Source organism: Saccharomyces paradoxus, chromosome XIV (assembly GCF_002079055.1).
Source record: "Saccharomyces paradoxus chromosome XIV, complete sequence".
NCBI classification, from domain to species: Eukaryota; Fungi; Ascomycota; class Saccharomycetes; order Saccharomycetales; family Saccharomycetaceae; genus Saccharomyces; species Saccharomyces paradoxus.
The window spans coordinates 607420-626316 of NC_047500.1; the positions used below are offsets into that span (position 1 = coordinate 607420).

The window sequence follows — 18897 nt, forward strand, 5'->3', positions numbered from 1 at the left end:
ACGTATACATAATAAAATGATTTTAGACTATATTCAACTTACTGTAACCCTTCACCTCATTATCACAGCTGACGCATGTAGCAAATCCTTTATAACCCAGTGATATCCTGCAATCATCACATAGCGCAAGGCATCTACAAGGCCAAGTTACAATATTTCTTTTATTAACTTTGCAGATTAGGCAGGAAAGATCTATATTTTCGACTTCATCGCAGCCATCAAGAGGAAAATCGAACTTGAACTCTAATTCGTCATTGTCCTTCATATCCAAACGTTTGTACATATATCTGAAATTTGTATGATGTAGAAGGCGTTCAATAACAACATCGACTAGCACACCTTCTGGGTTTTTTTTGCCATACTGTGATCTGGTTAACGGTCCCTCAACCTTATTGTGATCATCCATTTCATAGTTTAAAATCGACCACATGGAAACGTTCCAGGCTATTTCCTTCAAATCATCGGAATCAACAGCGTTGCTTGATAAATGTGTTAACTCTTTTTCTTCTTCCATAATCAGTTGATTTTCCCTATCATCATCAAACTCTTCATCTGAAACGCTGTCATCGATTTTCCTCGGAGGAAAGTAGTCTTTTGATGAATCATCTTCAGGAAGCAGTAACTCCTGGCGTCTGAGATCACTCTCGGAATCAAGCTCTTTGACGTCCGGTTTATATAAGAACTTTTTATAGTTTTTTTCTGTAACATATCTATTCAAATCCCTCTTGTTACGCTTTTTCACTTTCGGTTTTTGATCTATATCGTTCTCCAAATCTTTACTCCACAGAAGATTTTTTAGGAGTCTAGAATACTTCAAAATTATGGTACTTATTAATTCAAAAAGACCTAAATACGTGTTAATAAAACCTGGTAACTGCGAATCGGTATTTATTTCCTTATGAGATAACAGGTCCTCTGGTGTCGACTGTAATTGGTTTAAATGTCCACTAACCATATAACTATTATTGAAAGCAGCAATTTCATCAACGGATTTTATATTATCTGTTTTTTTAGGAACTTTATAATCATTCGATACCAAAAGTAGGCACAATGAAAGAGCTATTTCATTGAATTCCTCTTCTCCACTGTAGTTGTTTGATCTCCACCATTTTGTCAAAATTTTATATCTTGAATATAGTGATTGGAACGGATTACCGGTAAATAGAGCTTTCAAGGAAATGTATATGGAAGCCACCAAAATAATAGAAATATAGAAAAAGCCAGGGAAGTAGTTATGAATGATACAGATATTAATAAAATCTAATCCGTTCAGATAGGCTCTAGCGATGAATGTTGTGAAAAAACCCACGTTCAATATAACCTCCGCGCATAATCTATAGGCTCTTATGTGAAATAGTTCTACCAAATGGATTGCTAGCCTGTGAAAAACTGCTCCTAATAGTTCAACATTATCACCTATATGCTGTTGTCCCGCGGGCACTTTGGATATGATATAAAGATTCAATGACAAACCCCATATGGAAAAATCAGAGCACATTAATGAAGGAGCATTCGTTGTTGAAGAAACAAAAATTTCAATGCAGTCTGAGAGAGCTATAAATAAATAAATGCTTAAGGCATAAGCATTCATATCATTCACGTGCAAATTATGCTTGAATCCAAATTGGTTCAAAATTTGTAAAAGAGCGTTAATCAGTGACAGAGCGGCCACCAAATGAAGCAAAGTTTTTGACCAAAGAGGTAAACGAATACTTGTAGAATTTGACCTCAATGACGACATTACAGTTAGCCTATTCAAAATGATGGCGGTACTAAAACAAAGAACAGCATATTTACTTACCGAATAGGAAAAGAACATTCTAATCCCTGCCTTAGCTAGTCCCAGAGTGGTGAAGTTACCTCTCTCCAACATCGTCTCAAAAGAATCCAAAGTTGGGGCTGGAACTACGGTAGAGTTCGGACTAGCATAAACCTCCAGTTTTGGGGTTGTGCTATCCAGGTTACTGAAATTTCCACTTTTACTGCGAAAGACGCCAAATACATCTTTGTTATGAAGCAATCGCTTGACTTGCTGTAATATACTTGTGACCATCATCCAAACTTACAAAAGTCCCTGCGCAATGACTGTCCCTGACCACCTTCAATCTCTCGGCGACTTTCTGTTAAGTCAACCATTCCTTACATACATCATTTACAAATAAGGGGCAGGGTAATGAAGAGATAAAAAAACTTTAATTTACCGCGCACCACACTGCGCAATTTAAGATTTTGGAATCAAAATTTAAGATGTATATGATTTCTGTGGTGGTTAATTTATTTAAATTTATAATTATATTTGATTATTATGATTACTGTTAAAAATTTTCATCTATAGCACGTTTTTGGGCGTCGTTTAATGATATTGGATAGTCCACTTTATATTTTACAATCAAATTACCTCTCTGAGATGGGTTCTTTGGGGTTGGCATACCCTGACCAGGATAAGTAGAAGTTTGTAATGGTTGAACAGGCTGTACTCTTGACAAAGGTAAAGTTCTGCCATCAATTGTTTGGATGGTTTTCGAAAAACCTAGTAATGATTCCTTGAACGATAGTGGCAGAGTATAAATTAAGTCATCACCGTCCCTCTTAAAGTTTGGATGGCTTTTTTCCTGGATGACAAACTGCAAAGTTTTTCTACGGCCTGTTTGGGGATTGTAATCACCTTGGTTTTTGTATGTTATTTTAGTGCCCGCTTTCCAACCCGGTTTTAATTGGATATCAATTTGTGTCTTTTCAGAAGCCCCATGTGGACCCTTTCTTCCAATTTTAAACGATTTCTTTTTACCAACGAACAAATCTTCTAGACTAACAGGCAAATTAACTTGAACTGTTTCCTCCTCTGGATACGTAGGAGAGCTTGATGCCGATCTAAACCCGCCAGGCATACCCCCCATGCCACCATGCATTCCTCCAGGCATTCCTCCCATTCCTCCAGGCATTCCTCCCATACCACCATGCATACCCCCCATACCAGCACCGCCGCCGGATGGATAACTAGAGAAACTGAACCCACTGTCATCAGCACCGCCGAATGGGGAGCTGCCGCCAAAGAACTGTGAAAAAATATTGAAAGCATCTTCATTGCTGAACGCATGTCCACCGGAGAATCCACCAGCTCCACCAGGGAAGCCACCAGCACCACCAGCACCACCGGGACCACCGGCGCCAAAGCTTGGACCACCAGACCTAGCAGCCTCGAGACCGTACTGATCATATATTTCTCTCTTTTGAGGATCATTTAAAATTTCAAAGGCCTCTGATATTTCCTTGAACTTTTCAGTATCACCCGTTGGTTTATCTGGATGATACTTTAAAGCAGCTTTTCTATAACCCTTTTTTAGTTCTTGCTCATTAGCAGTTGGAGATACTCCAAGTAAATCATAAAGTTTTGTCTCTTTGACCATTATTAGTTCTGTGTACTATATTCTATTATATAATGTGAATGTGAAAAAAAATCTCAAAATGCAAACAATTTATCCTTTATCCTCTAAAGAGTTTCTGGATGGTTATATTATCCTAAGTCGTTAAAAGAATTCGAGTAAGAGCTTAAATAATATAAATTAAGATTTTTGACAAGAAAGCGCACAAGTTTAAAAAGGGATTAACGATACGGCAAGGGGATGAGAAATCTATACAATATATATTAAATCTCGAATTACCTTGCCAAGGAGTTTGTGCTGACAGTGGTTGAAAAACCCGTAAAAGGATAACCCATCTTTTTCCAGAAGTTTCTGGAACGTTCATATAGACGACAGAGGGTAACGCGCTAAATTAACAGCATAAAAATAATGACTATTACTGATCGTGCTAAGGAAGACTGCGAAACCATATATTGTTAGCGCGACGATTAACGTGGCAGTCCCATCATCCATATTAAAAAAAATCTACTGATAGATGTCCGTTATCTTGGTATCTGCTGGCTATGACCACACAATAAGATTTTGGGAGGCTCTTACTGGGGTTTGTTCAAGGACAATTCAGCATTCCGACTCGCAGGTTAATCGCTTAGAAATCACCAACGATAAAAAGCTGTTGGCAACAGCAGGCCATCAGAACGTACGGCTTTATGATATTCGGACGACAAATCCTAATCCCGTGGCATCCTTTGAAGGTCATCGGGGAAACGTTACCTCCGTTTCTTTTCAACAGGACAATAGATGGATGGTAACCTCCAGCGAAGATGGGACGATTAAAGTGTGGGATGTGCGTTCTCCATCCATTCCTAGAAACTACAAACACAATGCGCCCGTAAATGAGGTGGTAATTCATCCTAACCAAGGCGAGTTGATATCTTGTGATAGAGATGGTAATATAAGGATTTGGGACTTAGGGGAGAATCAATGTACTCACCAATTGACGCCTGAGGACGATACCTCTCTCCAGTCTTTATCTATGGCAAGTGATGGTTCGATGTTAGCGGCAGCGAACACTAAAGGTAATTGCTACGTATGGGAAATGCCCAATCATACTGATGCATCCCATCTCAAGCCGGTAACAAAATTCAGAGCGCATTCAACATATATAACTAGAATTCTACTATCATCCGATGTAAAACACTTGGCGACATGTTCAGCAGATCATACAGCCCGTGTGTGGTCCATTGATGATGATTTTAAGCTAGAAACGACATTGGATGGCCACCAAAGGTGGGTTTGGGATTGCGCATTCAGTGCTGACAGTGCGTATCTAGTAACGGCATCCTCGGACCATTATGTGAGATTATGGGATTTATCAACCAGGGAGATTGTCAGACAGTATGGTGGACACCACAAGGGAGCTGTATGTGTCGCACTAAATGATGTATAGCTTGTGGGTTATCAACTGCCAAGCTTGAAGGGTCGAAGGGGCGAAAAACGTTTTGACTCCCAATGGTTGCCCATCCGCCTTTTATTAAATATAGAATCTATTCCATACTGTGCATTTTAGTTAATTGATTGTTCGCAAAGTTAACGCAATCCCGGTGTATATTATCTACGAAAGGAAAGCGAGCATTTAAAGCATAAACATATTCTCTTGCATGAAGTACTAAACCTCTACATTCGCGTAGACGGAGAGTTTAGCTAATCGTACGATGAAATAGTAATATTTACAGGCATTCTTAAACATTTTATATGTGTACATATCGTGCATAGGAAAGAAAAATCAAAGCTTGCTTAAAAAAGCCCGCTTACTTCTGGCAATGACTTCAACTTTATTTTTGGTGTAGTCAAAACGCCTGGACACAATTGTCTTCTTACCAATTTTAGTTTCGACCGTGCTATCTGTTTCAGGGAAGACCGGCTTTAAGTATTTCCTACGCAAATGTACCTCTTCAGATAAAGTCAGAAAATTACAGGCGTCCTTGAAAAGCGTTCTAATAAAATTCTTGTCTTTTTTGGTTTGTAAGTGTTGCGATTTTTCTAGATCCTCTATTAGTTTCACCTTCAGAGCTTGTTTTTCTTGTTCGGAAATATACTGATGTAGCTCTAGCTTATTATTGAAAGATGTAGATGAATTCAAAAGATCACTGCATTTATCAATCTTGGATAGACTCTCTGACAATTTCTCATTTGTCCAGTTTTCTCTCTTTGCTTTCAAACGCTCTTCTGCCTTTAAATGGTATCTACTATTGAACCTTGCATCCTCAATGGGGTATCCATTCTTCAGGGAAGCCCTTACACGAATCAAATATGATGTTGCCAATTCGATGTCTTGTATATCCAACTTAAGTTCATCCCGAAGGGCCTTGGTCAGCTTGTTTTGTAATTCCTTTCTTTTGGATTCCCTGATTTCTAACTGTTTTAAAATATTCGGTTTTGCAAGGAAATCTTTTCTAGATATAGAACCTTCTTCTTTAGACGCTGCCCTCTTGTTAGTTAGCTCAAAACGGCCAAACCTTCTTATGGTCGGCTCAAAATGAGGAGATGGCAGTTTCAAATCACGACTCAAGGCTACGCCAATGAATTTTCTTTTTGGATGGAAAGGATCAAGATAGTAACGAACAACGCCAGGTTCCAGGGCAAATATGGAATGATCCTTCCCTATACCAACATTTTCCCCAGGATAGAACTTAGTTCCTCTTTGTCTCATAATAATTTCTCCTGTGGAAACATCTTGACCTTCATACTTCTTCGGGCCTAATCTTCTACCTGCAGAATCCTTCATACTTGTTCTCGAGCCTGCAGCTCTTTTGGTGGCATTACGCACTTGAACGAACACACCAGATACATTTTTTTGACGTGAAATACTACAAGCATCTAGTAAAACAGGATTCCACATATTCCCACTTCAGGTTAAGCTTGAAATGTTATGGCTATCCGAAGTTGTGATTATTATTCTTCCAATGAGCCAACTTCAACCTTGTGAGAACTGCCTTAATTGAGTTTGGGAACAAACAGCTTTTAAAATTGCAATCGCGGAGCGTGTGCAATTGTAACACCCAGTCATAACAGCAGATTTGCATAACTGGTATAAAGCAGTGTGTGTAATATTACAAGAAAAATTTATGTAGAGCTTTTCTTAGTACTTATTCAATAAAACAAGTGCAGTTCAATACTATTCACCAGTCGTCCCCTATCCTCTTTTAATTAGTACATATACTTCAATTTACGTCTTTTCCCAGGTCGTTTTAAATGACCCTCACTGTTTAGCGAGGGAAATGAAAAAAAAAAATAGAGTACTGGCTGAAAAATTTCGTAAATACGTTTACTCATAAGCTCGAAGACGGTTTAAAGGGGGAGGTAGAAGTTCAAATATTAAGTTAAGAAGACATGTCTGATCAAGAAAAGAGTTCAGAAAACGTATGTTTCATTGATAAGGGAGGTGAAGGAAAGTTCATAAAATGATACTTTATGAGGTCGTTGGGATTAAAGAGGCATCAATGAACGGTGAGTCATCATTTAATGCTATCTTCAGGCCGCTTATTTAGTATGATTCCATGGTTAGAGGGATTTTAGAGTGCATTGCTACTGGTTATCTATTGGCTATAAAAGTGAGGAAAATCAAATTATTAAAAGATAACCGTGATTTTCTACTATCAGCCCATATTAAAATCTTTAGTTTATTCCAACTTTGAACCTGCAATAACTTATTCGTTTCCCTCTCATTATGAAATTTAGTTACTTTTACTAATATTATTCACTGTTGTAGAATAATCGAAGTAGATCGAGGTCGAGATCACCTGTTCGTCGTCGGATGAGTGACGATCGTGGTTATGAAAGAGACAACCACTCGTCCCGCGGTTCAGGTAGTTACAACGGTAGGCGTAGGTTCGCAGATACGTACAGAGGAAGCAGAGGTAGTGGTGAATACAAAGGAGGTAGGGAAAGGCCTGATTACAGAGAAAGGGAAAGGTTCAATAACAGAGATAATCCTAGATCTAGAGATCGTTACGAAGATAGGCGCAGAGGAAGAGATGGTGCTGGTCGTTATGGGAACAGACGTGATGACTATTCCAGAAATTATAAGAGTAGACACAATACACGCGACGACAGTAGGAGAGGCGGTTTCAGTAATAGTGGAGCAAGAGGTGATTACGGTCCTTTGTTGGCGCGTGAATTGGATAGTACATATGAAGAAAAAGTTAATAGAAACTATTCCAACAGTATATTCGTGGGTAATTTAACGTACGACAGCACCCCTGAAGACTTGACTGAGTTTTTTTCACAAATAGGAAAAGTGGTCCGCGCGGATATAATTACATCAAGAGGGCACCACAGAGGAATGGGTACAGTAGAGTTTACTAATTCAGACGATGTTGACAAGGCCATCCGCCAGTACGATGGGGCCTTCTTCATGGATCGTAAAATCTTTGTCAGACAAGATAATCCACCACCTTCAAATAACATCAAGGAAAGGAAGGGACTCGATAGAGGAGAGCTTAGACATAACCGAAAAACTCATGAAATTATTGTTAAAAATTTACCTTCTTCTGTTAATTGGCAGGCCTTGAAAGATATGTTTAAGGAATGTGGGAATGTCGCACACGCTGATGTGGAATTGGATGACGATGGAGTATCCACCGGATCTGGTACAGTATCCTTTTATGATATCAAAGATCTGCATAGAGCGATTGAGAAATACAACGGCTATGATGTGGAAGGTAATGTTTTAGATGTCAAGCTTAAGGAAAGCGTACGTAACCACAATGATGGAGACGATATTGATATCCCAATGGAAGATTCTCCCGTTAACGAGGAAGCTCGTAAATTTACCGAAAACGTTTTCGGTGGAGGTGAGAGGAATAAGCTGATATATTGCAGTAATTTGCCATTCTCAACTGCGAACAGTGATCTCTACGATCTTTTCGAGACCATTGGAAAGGTCAACAATGCTGAATTGAGGTATGATTCCAGAGGGGCACCAACTGGAATAGCTGTAGTCGAATACGATAACGTCGATGATGCAGATGTCTGTATTGAAAGGCTAAATAACTATAACTATGGTGGTTGTGATCTAGACATATCATACGCTAAACGCCTCTAGAACTATTTTTAATCTATACACTTTCTTACCCATTGGATGTGCGACAAGTATTTATTTATTCTCGCCTCATATCCAGGTTTTTTAATCTTATAACGTTATTGTGTATACGTACAGCCTTAAAAAATGTGAAAGACCTTGAAAAAACTAGGGCAAGAGAGATTGATTTTTCGAGGCAGTATCAAGGAGTATAACGAATGTTCCAGAAAAAACTATGAACGGACACCAATAAATACGTAACTTCTTTTTATGAATAACAAAAAAAATATACAGAAAAGTGGCCTCAGGAGGGTTATGTGACGTACCTAATAGATCTTTTCCCCTTGCAAGTGATAATTTCTCTTGCTCTTGAAGGAATAATTTATCTGTTCATTACGCTTTCATTTCTTCGCCTGTTGGGAAACCTTTTGATAGCAACGAATGGACAGTTTCATACATACCTAGGAAGATAGCACCACCTGCACTGATCCACATTGTCCGGGGCCCCACTCCACTAAAAAATACAGCTGGGCCTTCTTCTCTGTAAATCCTGATAATTACGCTTCCAAGGGAGGCAGTTGTTCTGTTGAGCATTAATCTAGTTTTCAAGAAATCCAATGGTGTTGTTGTAGCTGCCGCAATTCCACCCGCAATGGAACCACAGATAGCCCCCTTCCATGGCTCCACTTGGTTTTGGTCATTGGCTTTGGCCCAAGTCTTTTTTAGATACTCGTATAAGGGAAATTGTATACAAGTAAACGGTATTTCCCTCATAATAGTGGTAGACCATCCTCTATAAAGATTTTTCCTTAAACCTTCCTTATTGTCATTTCGTAAGATTGACTGTAAAGTCTGCCAGGAAGAATTTGTGGAATGGACTTGCGTCCTTTGCTTAACGACTTCAGCGGGGACGCGAATAAGACATGCACAGATTTCACCAATAGAAGAGGAAAGCATGTGCGTAGTTGTATCAATCAATTGCTCAGATCCCTGTGGGTAGAGTTTGCTGATATATGGCCTTGATTTCACTTTCATATAATCATAACTAATAAAAAAAAGTGAAGCACCCGGCGCCGATGCTACAACAGCACTTCCCAAACCACGATATATGCCTTTATACCCCCCATTAGCAAAGAACCCACCTTTTGCTTGAAGTCTGGTTTTAATTGTATCTATAGGAAAAAAAACCAAATCAGTAGAGGTACCAGCAGCAGCGCCACTTAGCAAGGAAAGAAAGAATGTATTCATAGTCAACTTTTCAAAGCGAATTCTATTTCATTGATGGATTCAAATATTTGAATTCTTCACTTCACAGGAAGTAAAACTTCAATGATCTCGAATACTCTCGAGGGTGCACTACACTGTCAATATATTTATATACAAAACAGCGTTCAGTAAGCGAGGGAAAAAAAGGCGCTCGCCCTTGTATCATATTATCACTGTCAATATAAACTAAAAAGCGGTAGTTGCCCATAATACGTAAATCCTCTTTCTATGAGGCCCCCACTAATTAGAATGCAAAAGCTCAATGTTTGCTCCTTTAACGGCATTAGGTAACTAAGAACCTATGTACTATACAATGTTAAAAATATTCTCTCGATTAATTCAATTTGGCTAATAAAGAGTCAATGTCAACTTCAATAACCGGTGCAGTAGCCGCATTCGAAAATTGACGGGTTCTTGATTCAGCTTCCCGCTGTTTTATTTTTCTTAGTCTATTCAAAGAGCCAAATCCGGATACTTCTCTATTCAACTTAAATGGTTGTAAGAAAAAGTTACAAACAGAAAAAGTTTCACCCATGGTGGCAATCTCATGAATAATGTCTTCAACACAAATTATTCCATGGTCTCCTAATTCCTCCTCGACAATATTGTTGTCGTTGAGAACTATTTCGTGAAGTTCAGTGTCATTCTCACCCTTATACATTATTCTACCTCTCTTCTGGATCAAAGAACGGATAGAAGATAAAGAAGGCTTGCCGATTACTACGTATGGTGCAATAACCTTGAGCAACGGATATACGTTTTTGGTCAATTTGACGAAAACACCGGTACTAGTTTCAACCAATCTTAGAAGAGACAAAATCTTAAATGCCTTGTTTGGGATATTTACGGCGAGCGGACCCCTCACTCTGACAATGAAGAGTAAAGTAGGTCTGCCATCGTAGGTAGTCTTTTCTCTGAGTAAACCGTCGTCTTCTTCATCATCACTTCCCTCCAAGTCGACAGAGTCCTCTTCGGCGTTGTTACCTTTTTCTGTTATTTTTAGAATAAAATCTCTACCTGATGCAATATGCTGCGTTTCATTCTTAGCCTTCTTGTCTTCCAATATGGACACTCTTTTAATTCTCTCCTTTTCTCTAGAAGTAGCTAAAGTCTTTGCGACTATGCTTTCAGCTCTGACAAATTTGTTCTTATTATTTCTCTTCTTTTTGATTTGTTCTTCCCTCTTTTTCTTTGCTAATTCTTGCCTTTCGATTCTAGTTCTATCGGCATTTCTTCTTTTCCTCAAAAGGATTTCTGGATTAGAATTAAGGGTTTGCACTTTACTATCTTGAGTTGAGGACATTGTGGCTTGTATTTCTTACTCTTCTTCCTTGTCTCAGCCTCTTCTTTCTAGAAACTTAACAACAAAAGTATCAAACAATTGAGACTTATCTCATCTCATCGCTTCTCATCTTTTTTTTAAAGCAAAGTTGAAAAAAATTTTCTTTTTATGAAAAAAATCCGTACAGTGTGACGTAAGTAAACACCATTAAATGCTGCACCTCAGAGAGTAAAGTTTTTTACTAACATTAACTGTAAATTGATATAATGATCGCAAGAAAATTAAACGGGTCATTGTCCCTATAGTATTGTTGTTGCGCCTATAATTTCTTTGTCTAATTATTGCATTTTTATCACGATAAACTATGAAAGTTATTAGTCTGAAAAAGGATTCTTTTAACAAAGGAGGGGCAGTGATTACTCTGTTGCCGGAAGACAAGGAAGATCTGTTTACTGTTTATCAAATTATTGATAAAGATGACGAGTTGATATTTAAGAAGAAGTTCACCTCTAAACTTGATGAAGCTGGTAAGAAAAAAAGTACAGATTTGGTTAAGTTAAAGATTAAAGTAATATCTGAGGATTTTGATATGAAGGATGAGTACTTGAAATATAAAGGTGTTACTGTTACCGACGAAAGTGGGGCTAGTAATGTCGACATACCTGTTGGTAAATATTTGAGTTTTACCCTTGATTATGTATATCCCTTCACTATCATAAAACAAAATTTTAATAAGTTCATGCAAAAACTTTTAAACGAAGCCTGCAATATTGAGTATAAATCAGACACCGCAGCGGTGGTTTTACAGGAAGGAATCGCCCATGTTTGTTTAGTGACATCCTCTTCTACTATTCTAAAACAAAAAATTGAGTATAGTATGCCAAAAAAGAAGAGGACCACTGATATATTGAAGTTTGATGAAAAAACTGAAAAATTTTATAAAGCAATTTACAATGCAATGAAGAAAGATTTAAATTTTGACAAATTGAAGACTATTATTCTTTGTTCTCCAGGCTTCTACGCTAAGATATTAATGGACAAAATTTTCCAGTATGCCGAAGAGGAACACAATAAGACAATTCTCGACAACAAAGGAATGTTCTTTATAGCCCACTGCTCCACGGGCTACTTACAGGGCATTAATGAAGTTTTGAAGAATCCATTATATGCTTCAAAACTGCAAGATACTAAGTACTCCAAAGAAATCATGGTGATGGATGAATTTTTGCTGCACTTAAACAAGGATGACGATAAAGCTTGGTATGGTGAAAAAGAAGTTGTTAAAGCTGCAGATTATGGGGCGATTAGTTATTTACTGTTAACGGACAAAGTTTTGCATTCCGATAATATTGCACAAAGAGAGAAGTATCTACACCTAATGGACTCTGTTGAGAGCAATGGAGGGAAAGCATTGGTATTAAGTACTTTGCATTCTCTTGGAGAGGAACTTGACCAATTGACAGGTATAGCCTGCATCCTCAAGTACCCACTCCCAGATCTTGACGAAGACGATGATGAGGAGTGAATTTATTATGTATAAAAAAAGTAATGTAAAAGTAGAATTTGCAGCCCATTTATAAATCGGATTGTTCTCTCTGTCTTCCTCATTTGAAAGCAGACGTAAAACTTCAATTGGTTGAAGAACTGCGAATGTGCTTTTGGGTGTAATGATTGCAGTAAATCACGTGTATATTTTATATGCTTTTGTAAATATTTTTAAATATTTTCATATAATATAAATTATTAAATTATTGCTTATTTTAATATTTTTAATGTATTTGACTTCCGAAGTTTAAAATCATGTTTTTATATATTTGCCAAGGAGTTTTTTTTATGCGCACAACTTAAAAATTCCGAACTTAAAATTAACTACAACTGATAAAGTGTTGCTATTTCTACTAAAAGTACCCCAAATGGCGCTGGAGTGATATGAATAAATACGAATGGAAAACGGGTTCCTTATTTAGTCACGGAAACCTAGTAGCAGCAAACATAAAGTGATGTTGGTAGACATACACAACATAATTTTTATTTAGTGTTTAAGTGGCATTTATCTTTGAGGTAAGAATAAAAATAAGAAGTGAAGGGGGAAAATTCTACAATTGCTTTGTTCACCGGTCCACATTACATTTTTCACTAAATTTTAACTGCACCTTCTAATTTAGGACAGGCAGAACTATATGCCATTAACCTTGTCATCTTGTTAATTCATTTTGATACATTATGAACGGTAGTTACACTTTTGCGTGGTGCTCAGACCTATAATTAAATGTTCTGCTAAAATCAGGGCACGAAGCTCACCAAAAAGTTTATTGTGCGAGCTCAACCCCGCTTTACAAGGATTCAAGCACATTTTGTAACCTATTCACTAATACCTTTTGTTAAATATAATATATGGCCAGTATAGATTGAAGACACCGTAACCTAACAATCATGAAGTCATAGCCATTTCCTTATGTAATATATATATATATAAATTATAATGTACTCATTTGTATATGAAAAATACAATGTTCAAATAGTCGCATACCCTAAATCAAGAACCAAATTTTTTTTAGTTCTTACTTTCGATTTTCTTTATCAACTCCTTGTATTTTTCAGTAGAGAATGATTTTGGTCTTTCGATTGGAGCGCCAACAGCCCTATCAATGATTAATTGAGGTAATACACCAATGGCTCTGGCAACACCAAATAATACAGTGTAGAATGAAGCCTCAGTTAGGCCATAGTATTGCAGTAAAACACCGGAATGTGAATCAACATTTGGCCATGGGTTCTTAGTCTTACCATGCTTAGTTAACACACCTGGGGCAACCTCATAAATAGTGGAGACTAATTTGAATAACTCGTAATCTGGGAAATGTTTCAATGCGAATTCACGTTGAGCCGTATAACGAGGATCAGTTTTTCTCAAAACGGCATGACCGTAACCTGGAACAACTCTCCCCGCGTTCAAAGTATCCCACAAGTACTTTTCAATTGTTTCTTTAGAATAATCACCTTTCACTTCTTCTCTCAACTTAAACAGCCATTCCAAAACTTCTTGATTGGCACGGCCATGCAGTGGGCCAGCTAAACCATTCAAACCAGCGGCTAAAGATAAATATGGCGAAGATAGGGCAGAACCCACCAAATGCGTAGTGTGCGCAGAAACATTACCACCTTCATGATCAGAATGAATAGTTAAATATAGTCTCATTAGGTCAATAAAATCCTTATTTTCATAGCCCAAAAGTTGAGCCAAATTCTTACCATAGTCAGCATTAGGATCTGTTGAAGTAATTTTACCATCCTTGAATACATTACGATAAATTTTGGAAGCGATGACAGGTAATTTACCTAGCAGATCCAGCGAATCTTCAAAGGTGTAGCTCCAATATTCTTTCTTAGACACACCTTGAGCATATGCTTTGGCAAACTTAGAGTCGCTTTCCAAAGCAGTCACGGCAATAGAAAATTGGGCCATTGGATGTAGATCCTTTGGGAGACTATCTAAAAGTTGGACAACGTGCTCTGGAATTTCTGACCTAGCGGCTAAATCTGCAGAAAGAGCTTTAACTTGAGCATCGGTAGGTATTTCACCCGTCAATAGCAACCAAAATAAAGCTTCCGGTAAAGGTTCTGTACTGCCCTCAGCCTTTGGTAGTTCCCTTTGAATTTCTGGAATGGTACGACCCCTAAATCTGATACCTTCCTCGGGGTCCAACACGGAACCTTCCCAAACAAGGCCTTTAATACCTCTCATACCACCATAAGCTTGCTCCAAGAGGACCTCGCCAATGACGGTTTTACCATGTTCTTTCTTGAATTTCTTAATTTCTTCTGCCTTCGCTGGAATAATTTCAGCAAATCTCTCCTTCAACGTTTGTTCGGTGGCGCTACTATAGTGGCGAGCGTTCAATAACGCAAAAAGAGCCTTCTGCATATTTTGACATTGTCTTGTGGAGTTTCTTGATAAGAAACTTTTGCTAGTGGTCGATAGTATCGCTGACATTTTCGTAAATAGTATTTTATTATTATATGTTTTGCTTTCCTTTTTTTTAATGGTTATAATCCTAATTATTTAAATGCAAATAGAAGCTAAAACAAACCTGGTTTGTATTTTGTAAACAGCAAATATTCCCCCTTAATATTTATTATTCATATTAGGGGAAGGGTAAAGAACAATTGCTGCAAGTTTTGAACGTTTATATAGTGGATGAACACCAATTGACATTTTTAAACAACAAGAGGTCGGATAAGTCGATAGTTTCGGGAAAGCTCCAAAGGGATTGCGATCCTCCAATAACACAAAAGTATTTTTGGTCTAGCGGGGGTCATACTTTTAATTTCCGGGCGGCTGCAGCGGGAAAAAAACGTGACGCCTTTTTAGCACAAAAACGCAAGGTAAATACAAAACAAAGCCAACGTAAACGTAAAAGCGCTCATATTTACACAGATTAATAGAGCCGTCCAGTGAAATGCGAACTTCGGAGACTTTAATTTATTCCAGGAAATTTTTCCTGCAAAAGTCTTATTGGAGTATGTAGTAATCTCTACCTGCATTTCTAGCCAATGCTGATTGGTTTTCATGGCTCCTCTTTTTTAGAGTGACAAGCGCGGTAGCCCCTTAACGCTGTACCTGAGCGAGTAAATCGGAAAATTCAATTTGACAAGGGAATCATTGGGCTAACAACAATGAGATGGGTTTTCTTATTCTTGCTCAAGGAAAAACTCTTTCCCACTAAAGCTGGGACTGTATAATAACAGATATTGATAAAAAAGATCAATATGGGGGCGAGCCGGGACTCGAACCCGGGACCTCCCGCACCCTAAGCGAGAATCATACCTCTAGACCACACGCCCACTAGAAGTTGTTCTAACTTCGGGTAGTTAGTTGTCTAGCAACTTAATGAAATGAACTCATTCACCTATTTCTCATTATTTAATTGCCAAATATGAACACCAGTCGATAGTTGATAGACTCCTATTTCAGCAAACCTCGAGGAGATCACTCGATCGTTAGATTGTGTAGGTAAGTTCATCAAAAGTTTTAGATTTTGCAGAATTTGAAATGACTCCATGGCCAAGTTGGTTAAGGCGTGCGACTGTTAATCGCAAGATCGTGAGTTCAACCCTCACTGGGGTCGTTTTTTCATCAGCTCAGCTATCAGTCTTGTCAAAGAGCAACTGATAGTTGAGCTGGTATCGCTTATTAATGAAAATCACTTTTTTGTACACCTGATGCGCTACCACATCCTGTTTCCTTTTCACGCGATATTACATGTGTCAATAGCAAAGAAGTAAACGTGCTTCTGTAAATAGAGAGAAAGTAGTTCAGAAATGCATGGAAAGAGTGTTGTTTTATAAAAGATTCTATGTGAAATAAAACAGAGGCAAATTTTTTTCGACCTTTGCTAAGCTTTTCATAAATAATGGATCATAAGAATATATAATGAGGATAATAGTTATTTTGGACTGTATTTTTTTTATTTTTAGAAGAACACTTTATCGTTGCTAGGTAATGCAAAGGGATGAACCATAATATACGAGTTTTGTCTTGTAGCAATACCTGCGTAAGCGTTATACCAGGCAATGAAAGCAACTATCACACCAACGATGCCACCAGCTCTAGTAACGCCAACCTCGCCTGTGAAGTTCGCAATAGATAGGAGTAAGAAAGTAACAGCCAAGAGGAAGAACAAGGCAAAAAACATTATAGTTGACTTCATTGTGCAAACAGAAAGACCAAAGGTAAAGAGGGCCCATCCTAAGAGGTAGAACCCTAGAGCGTTTCCGAGATCAGATTCCTTGTCCTTGTAGGCATCCAGGATGCCAAACCAAGGGATGTAAATAGCACCGAAACTTAACCAAAAACCACCGAAGGAGCACAGGGCTGTACCACCGAAAGTATTCTCTAAAGCGATTTCCCAAATACCAGCAATGAGTTGAACGAGCCCACCGTAGAACATGGCACACCCAACAACAACATTAGGTATAGTAATACCTTGGGCTCTTGCATTGAACATGGATAGCACAAACGTAGTGAGGGCGAAACCGGAAAGGCCCAGTGGAGCAGGGTTGGCGAATTTATGGACTGGCGCAGGGGCTAAACCGGGATTCAAAGTACCTCCGAATGCATCGAACAAATCATCCCTTAGGAATTTTTGACGACCAATGTAAATGTACTCGTTGTTTTTGCCCGCGGTATATATTTTACATAGAGACTCCTGGGAGTGGCGACTGTGGTCGTTGTTTTCACAGATGAATTCACCTTCGGAGGAATCGAGGGCCTTAGGGTTCTCGAAAGCGGTGTTGCCGCTGCTTTGTTCTCTGTCAGACATTCTTTGTTATTCTTTTTGCAGTAGAAAATTGATATCGATTGATCTATAAAATGTTACATAATTGTTTAAGGCTACTCAAACTCCAGGCAGAGTAGTTCTCTTGCTTTATATACTTTACTTGTTCAAGGATGATCACGGCCGTTGTCGGAGTGCGTAGCTGCTTGATAATTAAATCCGTTGAAGTTGCTGATCATTCATAAATGAGGAGACTGTTGATGATCTACCGTGAAATTATTGCGGGGCTGATAGCATGTACTGTTACTATTATTGCTATGTCGGCTGGTATCGGAATTCTCCGTCCGCCAAGCTAGGATGGAGCCGTTCTAGCCGCGTCCGCTCTTTAGCGTCCGTAATTGGTCAACGGAGGAGCATTTCAGCCGTGATGGTTGGAAGAAAGGTCGGCTTTCCTGTATTGCGTTTCTATCTACTTACAACACGAATGATACATTATATTACGTACTAGGGTGAGCTAGGGGTGGTTAAAGAAATTCAGATTGTCCACTCATCGAAATAGACCACTTCTTTGTCGTGCTTGGAGGCCGGAAACATCTTGAAGTAGTTAAAGATGGAAAAATCTTCTTCATCCTCTAAAGCTTTGTTATCTGCCCCCGGTTCGCTCTCACCTTGGTTCATTTGTAAAATGCTTTCCAAGGTCACTCTATAGCAGTCATGCGTGACCTTTTCCAGCTTGTCGTCGTACACTAGGACTTCGCACAGAGATCTGATATTTGAAGGAGTTAGCTCGACGTTGGCTACCTGTGCCGCTGTAATAAATTCCAGAATTTCTTGTGTAGTAGAGTAGTTCTTTACGTTTGGAGCATAAAAGACGTTTCTGTTGGGCCCATTTTCGAAATTCTTGAAGCCATTAGGGAAGGTGTTCTCCGATATGAATCTCCAAACAATAGTCAATAAACTGTTGATGAACTCTATATCCAACTCTCCATCCGTGAACCATGGTCCTCCTGTAATGTCCACAGACGGTTGTAAACTGTACAACATGTAGATCTTCCTTGTAGGAAACTTCACACTCTTAACACTCTTCACGTACCTTTGGGATTCTAAACTTTTCAAACATTTGAGAACTACATGCTGGTGGAGGTTGGTTCTTGCCTTGATAGTCTTGGACCATATCCCCTCCCTACCGCTAGCCTCGATATAAGAATATACTAACGCCTCTTCAGCTGACATGGTGGCTTTCTTTTGTGCCTCGGATTCCAAAACACCTTGAAATTTTAATTCGTCGTTTTGTTTTACTAATTTGATCAAATTCTTGTCGAGCAATTCCTGTACAATGGACATCAAGTCCGTCAACGACCCGATTCCCATCTGTTTTTGGAGTTCATGTTGTGTAAATAATGCGCCTATTCCTTTCGACATCATCTGGCTGTGTAAGGTTTTAGCATTATCCGATAGCTGTAACCCATTTTCTATCATTCCACTCATATTCAGGTTGTTGGTGCTGTAACGTCCTCACTTGATTAAGATTTTCTGTAATGATCTCATCTCACAAATACATCGCAAATCAACTTGAAAATTTTTAATACAATAAAAGATTTGAAGGAAAAAAAAAAGTGCCTGTGCGCG

General features: G+C 38.5%; 11 protein-coding genes and 2 non-coding genes across 13 annotated transcripts; 4 read left to right on the plus strand and 9 right to left on the minus strand.

The window, feature by feature from the left end:
* Positions 1–22: 22 nt before the first annotated feature.
* ASI3 (putative ubiquitin-protein ligase ASI3) lies at positions 23–2053 on the minus strand (the record flags this gene model as incomplete). Its single annotated transcript, XM_033913035.1, has 1 exon — positions 23–2053. One exon carries the CDS (start codon positions 2051–2053, stop codon positions 23–25), a length of 2031 nt encoding a protein of 676 aa, XP_033768926.1.
* A 262-nt stretch (positions 2054–2315) lies between these two features.
* Positions 2316–3407, minus strand: SIS1 (type II HSP40 co-chaperone SIS1; the record flags this gene model as incomplete). The annotated part of the gene is made up of 1 exon (XM_033913036.1): positions 2316–3407. One exon carries the CDS (start codon positions 3405–3407, stop codon positions 2316–2318), a length of 1092 nt encoding a protein of 363 aa, XP_033768927.1.
* Positions 3408–3897: 490 nt separating this feature from the next.
* LST8 (TOR complex subunit LST8) lies at positions 3898–4809 on the plus strand (the record flags this gene model as incomplete). The annotated part of the gene is made up of 1 exon (XM_033913037.1): positions 3898–4809. One exon carries the CDS (start codon positions 3898–3900, stop codon positions 4807–4809), a length of 912 nt encoding a protein of 303 aa, XP_033768928.1.
* A 336-nt stretch (positions 4810–5145) lies between these two features.
* Positions 5146–6261, minus strand: MRP7 (mitochondrial 54S ribosomal protein bL27m; the record flags this gene model as incomplete). Its single annotated transcript, XM_033913038.1, has 1 exon — positions 5146–6261. The coding sequence occupies one exon, from the start codon at positions 6259–6261 to the stop codon at positions 5146–5148; it is 1116 nt and encodes a 371-aa protein (XP_033768929.1).
* Positions 6262–6752: 491 nt separating this feature from the next.
* HRB1 (mRNA-binding protein) lies at positions 6753–8466 on the plus strand (the record flags this gene model as incomplete). The annotated part of the gene is made up of 2 exons (XM_033913039.1): positions 6753–6782; positions 7132–8466. 2 exons carry the CDS (start codon positions 6753–6755, stop codon positions 8464–8466), a joined length of 1365 nt encoding a protein of 454 aa, XP_033768930.1.
* A 369-nt stretch (positions 8467–8835) lies between these two features.
* On the minus strand, positions 8836–9690 carry PET8 (Pet8p; the record flags this gene model as incomplete). The annotated part of the gene is made up of 1 exon (XM_033913040.1): positions 8836–9690. One exon carries the CDS (start codon positions 9688–9690, stop codon positions 8836–8838), a length of 855 nt encoding a protein of 284 aa, XP_033768931.1.
* A 352-nt stretch (positions 9691–10042) lies between these two features.
* On the minus strand, positions 10043–11011 carry RLP7 (Rlp7p; the record flags this gene model as incomplete). Its single annotated transcript, XM_033913041.1, has 1 exon — positions 10043–11011. One exon carries the CDS (start codon positions 11009–11011, stop codon positions 10043–10045), a length of 969 nt encoding a protein of 322 aa, XP_033768932.1.
* Positions 11012–11354: 343 nt separating this feature from the next.
* On the plus strand, positions 11355–12515 carry DOM34 (ribosome dissociation factor DOM34; the record flags this gene model as incomplete). The annotated part of the gene is made up of 1 exon (XM_033913042.1): positions 11355–12515. The coding sequence occupies one exon, from the start codon at positions 11355–11357 to the stop codon at positions 12513–12515; it is 1161 nt and encodes a 386-aa protein (XP_033768933.1).
* A 1029-nt stretch (positions 12516–13544) lies between these two features.
* On the minus strand, positions 13545–14984 carry CIT1 (citrate (Si)-synthase CIT1; the record flags this gene model as incomplete). The annotated part of the gene is made up of 1 exon (XM_033913043.1): positions 13545–14984. The coding sequence occupies one exon, from the start codon at positions 14982–14984 to the stop codon at positions 13545–13547; it is 1440 nt and encodes a 479-aa protein (XP_033768934.1).
* Positions 14985–15763: 779 nt separating this feature from the next.
* Positions 15764–15835, minus strand: SPAR_Ntrna12P. The gene has a single exon. It is a non-coding gene; the product is annotated as a tRNA-Pro (tRNA).
* A 210-nt stretch (positions 15836–16045) lies between these two features.
* SPAR_Ntrna13N lies at positions 16046–16119 on the plus strand. Its single transcript has one exon. It is a non-coding gene; the product is annotated as a tRNA-Asn (tRNA).
* A 345-nt stretch (positions 16120–16464) lies between these two features.
* Positions 16465–17313, minus strand: ATO2 (putative ammonium permease ATO2; the record flags this gene model as incomplete). Its single annotated transcript, XM_033913044.1, has 1 exon — positions 16465–17313. The coding sequence occupies one exon, from the start codon at positions 17311–17313 to the stop codon at positions 16465–16467; it is 849 nt and encodes a 282-aa protein (XP_033768935.1).
* A 489-nt stretch (positions 17314–17802) lies between these two features.
* RPC34 (DNA-directed RNA polymerase III subunit C34) lies at positions 17803–18756 on the minus strand (the record flags this gene model as incomplete). The annotated part of the gene is made up of 1 exon (XM_033913045.1): positions 17803–18756. One exon carries the CDS (start codon positions 18754–18756, stop codon positions 17803–17805), a length of 954 nt encoding a protein of 317 aa, XP_033768936.1.
* Between the last annotated feature and the right edge of the window lie 141 nt (positions 18757–18897).